Source organism: Nannobrachium achirus, assembly GCF_963921795.1.
Source record: "Nannobrachium achirus genome assembly, chromosome: 6".
NCBI classification, from domain to species: domain Eukaryota; kingdom Metazoa; phylum Chordata; class Actinopteri; order Myctophiformes; family Myctophidae; genus Nannobrachium; species Nannobrachium achirus.
In genome coordinates, this window is record NC_137815.1 from 16,748,179 (window position 1) to 16,759,213 (window position 11,035).

Consider the following 11,035-nt stretch of genomic DNA (forward strand, 5'->3'; position numbering starts at 1 on the left):
CGCTGTATTTTGGTGTTTTTAGCGTTTCTTTTTTGTAGCCCAAAAACATCCCAGTCTACCAAAACATACAGTGAAAACACAGAAAGTTTCTGCAGATAAATACCACCACACTACTCAGTGTCTGATGATTACTGGTATAGAGGCAAATAAAATGTATTTATGGTTTTGTTATGAAAACACAGGGCAGAGTTACATCCTATGCCTTTAGACAATAAAAACTAAACTGAAATGACAAAAAACACCCACTGAAACTAAACATGATAAAGACTAATAAAAGATACAAAACTATGACGCTGGTCGGATTAAATCGAGAAAGAAAGATAATAAATAAAACAATATGTTAAAAATGCTGTACATTAAAAAAAATACATAAAAAAATACATAAAAGAAATACATAAAGAAATACATAAAGAAATACATAAAGAAATACATAAAGAAATACATAAATAAATCATCCTGTGGAAAATGGTCAGCAGTAATGGCATGCACAGTATGTGCCATGAATTGTACCTCGGCTAAACATGCCACACCATCGGTATGGTCCTGTACATTCACATGCATAGAGGAACATGATAAAAAGACCATGGTGCAAAGACTTTACATGTGCATACTCTGATACTGTGCAGAGTATGCATACACACATGCATGTACATGTCCAGGTATTAACCAGTGCATGTGTGTGTGTTGTTGTTTAGCCATAGACCTGTGTGCTGAGGGGAAGCATGACTGTCAACACATCTGTCTCCCCGAGCCGGGAGTCTTCACCTGCGACTGCAACGAAGGATACACTCTCAACAAAGACAAGAAGACCTGCGCACGTTAGTCAGGCCGACACACAAATTACACACAGACCAGGCAGACACACATGTATTGTTATTATCATTGTAATAATGGCTTCACGTGCACACACAGCTACACACACACATACTGTACAAACAACATACAATTTGCAAATAAATAACCATCGAGTCAACATGCATATCGTCGCTGTCGGGTGGAAACCTCGTATCTCCAAGTTTCAAATGTGTTTGTTCTTTCACAAAGTAAAGCCCTTCTTCATCATACAAGGCCGTCGCACAAAAGTAGTGAAAACAGACTACAAGCACACAACGCCTCGCAGTGCGAGGCGTTGTGTGCTTGTAGATCGGCTGTTTTCACTAGTTTAAATCATTTTTAAAATGATAAATGCAAAACGAACAGTTTTGGAAATACAAGGTTTTCACCCGACAACGACGATATGCACACAAATGAAGCCATGCAAGCACATGCGCATAATGACTGCTTTTATGTTTGTTTGTGTGTGCGTTGTTCAGCCATTGACCTGTGTGCTCTGGGCAAGCATGACTGTGAACAAATCTGTATCGCCGCTCCGGGCGTCTTCACCTGCGACTGCAAGAAAGGATTCAAACTCAACGAAGACAAGAAGACCTGCACAAGTCAGTGAATTCCACTCAAAACAGAAGATGTTTTTCTTTGCGTCTCCTCAGTTTCTGTATTCTTGTATTCCTTATCTATCTTTAACTAACCTTGAGGGGTACATTTTAGAATGTAAAACTTAGATATAATCAGTCTCTTAGTTACAGTACATAGACTGAGGAGATTATAACCAAGAGAAATGAGTGTAATGTACAGTAAGCTTAAATGGAAATGCCAGTTTCCATTACTCGCCGTTCAGGAGCTGTAGTTCCAGACTCTATATAGCATTCGGAGATTGTGGAATAGTTGTCTGGCTACGCGAGACTAGTGTCTGTGTGTAACACTACTTACACACACTGTAAATGTGTGCATTCACAGCATGTGGATGTTTTTCTGTCTTTCTAGTCGTGTCCCCGTGTGGTACTGTGGGTCTTCTCCAACTCTCAGATTCGCTAATGTCTGTCTCTTCTACACTACCTCCCTCTCAGCTTCCTGACTGTCTCTCCTACATTGTTCCGTACTGTCTGTCTCTTCAACACTATCTCCCTCAGTCCTTCTCAGCTTTTCTACTGTCTGTGTTGCCTTAGTCTTGGAGGATTTGCCTTGATATGTGGGCTTCTTGAGACATAGGTAACCTCCTCCATCTTTGCCTCTGGTTACCCATACTTGTGCAACTTCCTGCTACTCAGATTCTGAGCTGGGCTGACTTCCGGCCCAGAGATATAATAGTTTCTGCCCAGAAGTTCTTCTCTCCCCCCTAGCGGCGAAAAAAGAACTTTGGTGAACTCAGATTAGTGTTGCCTTGATTGATTGATTGATTGATTGATTGAAGACTTAATTAGAAGTTTGCATAGGAAAATGTACAGTTTCATGACAGTACAGTTCACTGGTACACGGTCAACTAAAAGGAGGTCCTAGTAAGCTTTTCGGCTTATTTACACAGGAAACCTTTATGTATCTCATATAACATTGAATGACAGACGGATAGAACACAGTACTATGCAATAGATATCGTCAACAAAAAACTACACTGTCTAACTCTCAAGGCCTGTCCATACTCTCTCCGAAACCAAACTTTTCGTCGGAAAGGTCCGGTTCAACTAGAAAATGACTTCACTCAGAACTCCTGAAAACAATTACCCCCCGAATTAGAGTCCGTAAAGCTGCACGTCGGAAAGTCGGACCTCTCCAACGAAAAGATCGGTTTCGGAGAGAGTACGGACTGGCCACCAGCTTCCTTGGTCTATATCCTACCTTGTCTGTCCGATTTCTTCCCCATATCTATAAGTAACAGAAACATCACCCGCTCCCCTGTTTAACAGAAACTCCTTTATGTACTCCCTTGTTGTGTGTGTGTGTGTGTGTGTGTGTGTGTGTGTGTGTGTGTGTGTGTGTGTGTGTGTGTGTGTGTGTGTGTGTGTGTGTGTGTGTGTGTGTGTGTGTGTGTGTGTGCAGACCTGGACTTGTGCAACACGGTGGAGCACGGCTGTGAGCATCAGTGTGTGAGCACCCCGGGGTCCTACTACTGCATCTGCCCCGAGGGCCAGCTTCTGCAGGACGACGGCAAGAGCTGTGGAAGTACGTGCAATCTATGTACAGTAGGGCATTCACCAAATATTCGAATATTCGAATATCCGAATATCAAAGTCACTATTCGACGTTGTTCACCGAAGTCGAATATTCGCTTATTTAAATTTTTTGATTGTTTTCTCTTTAAAAAATATATAGTTTATAAAGCTTGGCTAGATAGGAAGTCATAAGAATGAGTTGTCAATGCCCCTGGTGGATGAATTTGTTAATGCTCTGTACCAGGGGTTCTCAGACCTGTTTAGGCTGTGACCCCCAAAATAAACATTATTTGAACTGGGGACCCCCACCCTGACAAGCACTTGGGATAGTAGGTATTACATTTAATGTGACTCAGTTCCGCAGATAAATATTGTGAAAATAGCAGATCTACATGCTCACAACGCCTCGTGTTGCGAGGCGTTGTGAGCATGTAGATCGGCTATTTTCTCAATGTTCGCCTCTTGCTTACTAAATATTTGACAGTTTGGCCAGTCCTGTCGAATATTCGACTATTTGAATACTTTGAGGTAGAATAATTCGAATAATAAAAATCACTATTCATGAATGCCCTAATGTACAGTTATGGTTAGGGATATTATACATCACTGTCTGAGTCAGGTACTTTATGTAATACAGCACAGTGCTTCTCATAGTGCGGTCTGGGGGCCCCGAGGGTTCCAGGGTGTCCTCAGCAAATTGCATTGATTATTTTACAAAAACACCACTGCAATATCAGGAACAAAACATCAACAGTAACCGTGGGAACAGATCAGACAGACAGCTCTTGGATTGAATATACAGTATATGTATTGAGCATAAACATAAATATATTGAGTATAAATATTTGGCATCCCATCTGTGTCTCAATGTCAATAATTCCCTGTAAGCATGAATTATTATAACAAATGATTTGCCAAATAGATTGTACAGAGACTGGAATACTGTAGACCCCATAAGAGATTAAGAGAATCATATAGAAACAGAGTCTGCAGGTGGATGCTGGGCTGGTGGTGGGAGCACAAAGAAACCCAAAGAGCAGACAGAGCACAAAGCAGCAGTAGAGCAGCAGCAGCATAGTTTGACATTCCTTGAGTTGTCTGCCTGAACTAAATCCATTTCAAGTGGGAAATCTCGCTATTTCTACGTACCCTTAATTCGACTAAGGGTTATGGTTAGGTTTTAGGGTTAGCTTTAGGCATGGTTTTACTGAGGTTAGGGTTAGGGTTAAAGGAGTAGTCCACCCCCAAAATGACTTTTTTTTCCTATTGATTACTCAGGCCATGGAGAGTAGAGTTCAATAATATTTTTTGGTTTTTGTCACATTCCTAAGACAAAAATGTGATAACAATAAATTTACCCCCATTGATTCCAGATGGTGACCCGTTTCGAAACGGGTCACCATCCGGAATCAATGGGGGTAAATTTACTCGAATCAAAATTTAGTCTTAGGAATGTGACAAAAACCAAAAAATATTATTGAACTCTACTCTCCATGGCCTGAGTAATCAATAGAAAAAAAGTCATTTTGGGGGTGAACTAGTCCTTTAAGGTTAGTTTTAGGCATAGTTTTACTGAGGTTAGGATTTAGGGTTAGGTTTAGGCATAGTGGTTAACATTCACCAGGTTAGCATTCACCAGCAGCGAACTAATGGAACGTCGAACAAATGTTACGCCGCAATATCGACACGCTCCCAATTTCAACCACGGTCACTCCATACTGGTTCCTGGTTCTTCCTACTGTCTCTCCCTGACCCTCCCCTCCCTCTCCTCTCCCCCCAGCCTGCAGGTCGGCCAACATTGACCTGGTGCTGATTATTGACGGATCCAAGAGCGTCCGTCCACAGAACTTTGAACTGGTCAAAAAGTTTGTCAACCAGGTGGGAATTTCTTTGGTTATTATAATTCACATTGATATATTTCACACCATATAACGTGTTGCATATTATATTAAACAAGTAAACCGGAACCTGTCGGTGGGGCAAAAAAGCAACTCAAAATAAAAACTGTATTGGCTGTGATAATTAATAATGAATCAACCATGAGGCCACCGTACTGTACTACTGAATTAGAATTTCAATCTGCACTTTAGGCTCTAAAACTTTCCTTGGGCTAGAAATGGCCCCCAAAAACACCCAAAAAACTGTGAAAAATTATGACTCATCACTAAACCATTGTTTTGTGGGGCCATTTTTAGCCCAATGAATTTTTTCTTTTTGTGCAAAACAAATGCTTGCAATGGATTCAGAATCATGACAAACCCCTAGTTAGACCCCTCACATCCTACTTAAAGCAGATTGATATGGATAATTCTATGGGTAAACTTCAAAATAAAGTTTGGTACCCAAGGCTAAAATCCATCGTTAGGTCCTAAAGAAGCCTCAAAAAAAGTTTGGCGCTTTTATCTGCTTCGTTTCGATAATGTCAAAAACCAGGGTTAAGCAACCACACTATTAAACCTGTCTAAGAACGTATTTTGAGACAATATTTATACAAAAAATATAATAGTTTTATATGCATGGTGTGGCCCCTTTAATGGCTCTTATAGCAGGCTGTACCTGGCTCAGACCATGTACAGTATAAGGATGAGATGAATCCTCTCCTCTGTGTTGTTGTGTGCAGGTTGTGGATTCCTTGGATGTGTCCGTTCATGGTACCAGGGTGGGGTTGGTCCAGTACTCCAGCCGCGTAAGAACAGAGTTTCCTCTAAACATGTACCACACCGCTGACGAGATCAAAGCTGCTGTTATGAAGGTAAAAGCATTTATTATTATTTAGTTACTCTACTCTCTTTTGCACCTATTTACCGATACAACTACAACTATTGGCTGACAAAATACCAGTACATAATTTTGCTAACTGATTTGTGTGTCCACATAAATCACAGTAGAAGTGTTGGAACCCTGGTAAATACGTTCGGTATTCGATATTTTGGGAACACTAGAAACTCAAATAGATTCTGGGAATATGCAAGTGTTCTGGCGAAAGAAGAAACTGATTTCTAAAGAACTCTCTCAGAGTTATTGTTTAAAGCTCATTATTACTCAGAACATTGTTTGATTTGTGATGGATCTTCAAGTTCACAACGCATTGAATCTGTGATATGTTGTCAGCATATCAGCTTATTGGGATAATAAAGGTATCTATCTATCTATTTTCTTAATTCTTTAATTAACAATTTTGTTAAATGTTCACATAAGGGACCCCCAAAATTATATGTATTTGGCCACGGACCCCATCTCAAAATATTTAGTTCCAGGGACCCCCCCAGAAGCAAAAGTTGAATTACAAATGTTCACTTAAAAATACATATATTCAAAGATTTGCACACATTTTCACGACTTTTCAAAAATAGCAGATCTACAAGCTCGCAGCGCGGCACTCGGTGCCGCGCTGTGAGCTTGTAGATCTGCTATTTTTCAATAGCTAAAGTATAAAATGATCAAGGCCCCTCCACCTTGGGCCCTAGTAACTCAGGCCCACTTTTCCCTGTCTCTAGGTGGACTACATGGAGAAGGGCACCATGACGGGCCTGGCTCTGAAGCACATGGTAGAGAACAGCTTCACGGAGGCGGACGGAGCGCGTGCCGCCGGCAAAAACGTCCCGCGCATCGGCCTGGTGTTCACGGACGGACGCTCCCAGGACGACATCACCGAGTGGGCCAAGAAGGCAAAGGAAGCCGGTGAGTTAGGCCTGATCGCAACTATCACATAACGTTCCATTGTGACCGTAGGTCAGAGTTTACTACAGAACCGTCACAGCTTGTCCGTGTCTGTCTGGACGGGTAATGCCTGACATAACCTCGCCCACCAGGCTTTCTGGGGGAAAGCCTGGTGTTCGTTCACAACAGGCCGTTTGGTTTCCGCCTAGAGCGCGGAAACCACTAGAAGAAGCAGCGTCACTTTGATTTGGTTCCCCCCGTTTGTTTCCCCAATCCCTATTAAAATGCTTGAGTAGCCAAGTGTAGTCTTGCCAGTCGCTAAAAGCTGGACTAAAAGATGCATACACCAAACGATTTTTTCTAAAGCAAAACTACGCTGCATCAAGGAGTTTATTAGGTAGGCCCTAAAAGTGTGTCCTTGAGCGCAGGGGAATATTTTGGGTTAAAACTGAATCCGATTTGATCTTTCCGGCAAATTGTAGTCCTTTGAGCACTACAACATGACGTTTTGTCGTTTCCGCTCCAGACCGGTTACAAACCCGAAAAGTGTAGTGATCCCAGACTGCCTGACACTGTGGTTCCCCTGACACATCACTGTGACATCACAGGTGACATCACAGTGATGTCAGATACTCAGAGCAGGGATTTCCATATAGTAACAATAACATGTCTATGGGTTTCTCTGCAGGCATCACCATGTACGCGGTGGGCGTAGGGAAGGCTGTGGAGGACGAGCTGCGTGAGATCGCCTCTGAGCCGACGGAGAAGCACTTCTACTACACCACCGACTTCAGCGCCATCAACACCATCGCTGAGAACCTCAAGCTCAACGTGTGTCCAGGTACGCCGCACCGCCGGGGCTCAACGCGCGGCACAGGGACCACAAGGTGGCCCTCGAGGACCTTTGTGGGGGTTGTCTGAAGGGATCTTATCATTCGATAATGACCGCTGAGGCAGATGTTATGCCGCTTATTACAAGGCTACTTAATAATAATAATATATCAATAATTTGAACAAAAACATGATGTATTTCCTTGTTTACAGTACTGAAAGTGTACCACAAGTGCTGCGCTGGGCGTCCCCCGAGCACAACACGTCGCCTTTGAAAACAAGGAAGTGTAGAATCCATTTTCTGAAACTGCGTGTCTGCGTCGTCTATTTCTCGCTTCAAATATTTTTTAAAAACATTCTTGAGAGCAACGTTTAGTTGTAAATGACGCTGTGTGTTTATTTACATGGCTCTCATGTCAAAATTCACGCAGTGCTCTGAGCCTTTGATTAGACAGCGGTCTGTTATAGAGCGGAGCGGTCTGTTATCCAGAAATATCAGACCGCTGATTTCAGCGATTGACCAATCAGAATCAAGCCTTGTAATAAGGTTTCATAGTAGGCTGCTGATCCAATTGACCCATCGATCCAAGCCGGATCACATCAATTGATTGATCATAATAACATGCTCTGATTGTGAAGAGTCTGAACCCACCACTTAACATCGCAGCCATCAGATGGATGGGCTGCCATGGTCTCTTTGAGATTTTCAAGTGGGCCCTAATCTAGAAAAGGTTGAGAACCACTGGTCTATAGGAAGTATTTGACATGCTGTCATAAAATGATCAATAATTTAATTAGTATACTTTACTGTCTATTACTCTGTAAGGCATACATACTTTAGCAGCATGGAAGATCGCTAGTGCTAATGGCTTATTATCCCATAGCTTTTTTATTTTTTCTCTCTCTCCACTTTCACTCACACACCTCTCTCTCTCTCTCTCTCTCTCTCTCCCTATGACTGCGACCCTTTCTCTTCGCCCCCTCCTTCCCTCTGCAGCGGAAAGTATCGGGGAGATTGAGGTGAAGGATCCGTGTGCCTGTGAGAGTCTGGTGGAGTTCCAGCAGGCCACCATGAACACTCTGGAGCAGCTCACGCAGAAACATATCCTTTCATGTGTCCTTCAGTCCTGCACACAACCTCCTAAAGCCAGCTTTTACATTGAGGGCTCTTTTCCCTGAAAAAGTCAACATTGATGTGCTTCTAGCCCCCTCTGGTGGATAGTGGTGTACACACAGGCAGACATCCGCATTGCAATAGTTTACCTGGCTTTGTGCAGCTCAGCTAATCACTTGGTTCAAGACAAGATGAGAAAAGCCTGTGCCGCCCAGTATGTGAGAAGCAATAATAATAATAAGTGGGGTAATAATAATAATAATATTAATAAAACGTTATTTGTATAGCACCTTTCATGACATGAAATGCAGCTCAAAGCGCTTTACAGAGCAGAAATGAAGCACAAGACGTGTTTAACAGAAAAAGTACACATGATTACAATAACACAAAAAAGAAAAGTAAAAACATGAAACATAAAAAAAAAAAAAACATTTAAAACATCACTTTCGTAAAAACATGTTCAGAACAGAGCAGACGTGAACAACAGCAGAGGGATTTAAAAGTTCAGCTAAAAGCAAGAGTGAAGAAATAGTTCTTGAGCTGTGCAGGTTGCAGGTTTAATTCTGATGACTTTTAACCCTTAAGTGCTGTTCGGGTCATTTTGACCCGTTTTACATTTTCATTTGGAAAAAAAAGGTAGAAGTTAAAAATGTTTCCACCTGAAACTCACTGGCCTTAAAGATTCTTCTGAGATGAACATGTAAAAAAAATATTTTTGCACTACACCCATGCTACACCCCCCTCATATTTTTTGAACCTTAAGTGCTGTTCGGGTCATTTTGACCCGGAAGCACAGAAATACACAGTATTATGCCAAAACACAGACACACAGTCACCCCCACTTCTAACACCCCCCTTCCGAAGCCCCATTCCGAACCCTCCCCCCCTTCCTATAAGCATGAGCAATATTGCCCAGTATTAACTCATACAGGGCCAGATTTCCAAAATATGAATATGAATGTGCGCTTATAACGCCAGGAAATAGCTATTTTGTATCCCCCCAGACCACCTTAACCAGACCACCTTAACGAATGCACGTTCATCATACCATACCACCAGATGACCACTAGAGACCACCATACACCATACACTGACATGGTCCCATGTTAAGCCTGTTTAAATCCACATAACAGGATGAGACGCTGACTTGGTCCTCATTGACTTAACATGGACGGGCCGCCGGTCACCATTTCAGCTCAATACTGTTCAATTCGTGCTTGATCGTCTCAAACCACCATTGGTATGGGCATCGGGACGTATATAGATGCCACACAGAAAGTTTCAGAATCAAAATCCGACCTAGTGAAGCTACGTGAGGGTCGGATGGTTGCATTGAGGCTAACGCTAGCAGAGGCCTGTTGTCAACAGGAAGCCCTGGTTTAAAGGTGACGTCATAATCGTATCCTTTTTTTTCACGGTTTACGTGTGGACATTAGCTGAGGTAAGCTAACCATTTCGCTCCGTCTATAAACACATATTAAAAGCTTAAACAATGCTTTTATATAAAAGTCGCTCCGAGTCGCTCGGCACCAAACGCCATAGTGAACTAGTCGCTCGTAAAGTCGCCCGGCGCTAACTGAGTTAAATGAAGTAGTTTTTTTGACATGGATTTCAGCTAAATCAGTAAAAACGCCTAGCTCTTTCAGTGTTTAATGTGATATAGCAAAGCAGAAATGCAAACATTTACCAAATATATCATATGAATTGTTTGGTATTGAGTCAAAGTCAATGTATCATGATGATTTGTTAAGTTAAAATTTATATTAGTGTTGTTTTTTTTAAACCAAATATCCACCGGGTCAAAATGACCCAAACAGAACGAAGGTGTAGTGAATCTGAACAGAACTTAAGGGTTAATATAGCCACCCTATATTCGCACAATTTACCCTGGGTATAAAATAGAGCTAAAGTGGTTTATGTATGTATTATAATATTTAAATTTATATCTGTATATCTGTAAAGTATAGTAACTAAGGTTTTCAAATAATTAAAATTTAATAACATTTGCATCGGAGATGTAATGGAGTAGAAGTAAAAGCAAATACTCAAGTAAAGTTAGTATTTACTTGAGTATAGTACAGTACTTGAGTAAAGTACAGTACTTGAGTAAATGTACTTTTCCACCGCTGCTCTGGGCCTGTGTGTTTCTCTTTAACCCTCCGTGCACTGGGAGCCATGACGACCCGCCTGGAAACCCTGGAGAAACAGCTGCTCACCAGGAAGTGAGCCCTGACCATGTGACCGGACAGGAAGTGAAACGTGAGGAAGTGGAAATGCAGGGAGGCTGGAGGAGGAGGAGGAGGAAGAGGGAGTGGGTGAGGAGGAAGAGGGGGCTGACTTCCTGCAGGGAGCATTCTCACAGGACGGAACCAAAGATTCAATAAATAGATCTGACTCTTCTCCCAGAGCGTCCATAGCGTCCGGTATTTCTTTGTACCCTCCAACA

The 11,035-nt window shown here is 42.1% G+C and overlaps 1 protein-coding gene across 1 annotated transcript in view; it reads left to right on the forward strand.

Annotated features, from left to right (window-relative positions):
- The window catches only part of matn4 (matrilin 4), a gene marked incomplete at its 3' end in the record, with an annotated part of 48,235 nt that extends 37,420 nt beyond the window's left edge, over window positions 1-10,815 (forward strand). The window contains exons 14-22 of the mRNA XM_080727281.1: window positions 696-818; window positions 1,314-1,436; window positions 2,872-2,994; window positions 4,765-4,862; window positions 5,605-5,736; window positions 6,482-6,665; window positions 7,333-7,485; window positions 8,473-8,589; window positions 10,763-10,815. Coding sequence (XP_080583407.1) covers window positions 696-818; window positions 1,314-1,436; window positions 2,872-2,994; window positions 4,765-4,862; window positions 5,605-5,736; window positions 6,482-6,665; window positions 7,333-7,485; window positions 8,473-8,589; window positions 10,763-10,815 — 1,106 coding nt within the window. The remainder of the gene's footprint in view (window positions 1-695; window positions 819-1,313; window positions 1,437-2,871; window positions 2,995-4,764; window positions 4,863-5,604; window positions 5,737-6,481; window positions 6,666-7,332; window positions 7,486-8,472; window positions 8,590-10,762) is intronic.
- Window positions 10,816-11,035: the final 220 nt, after the last annotated feature.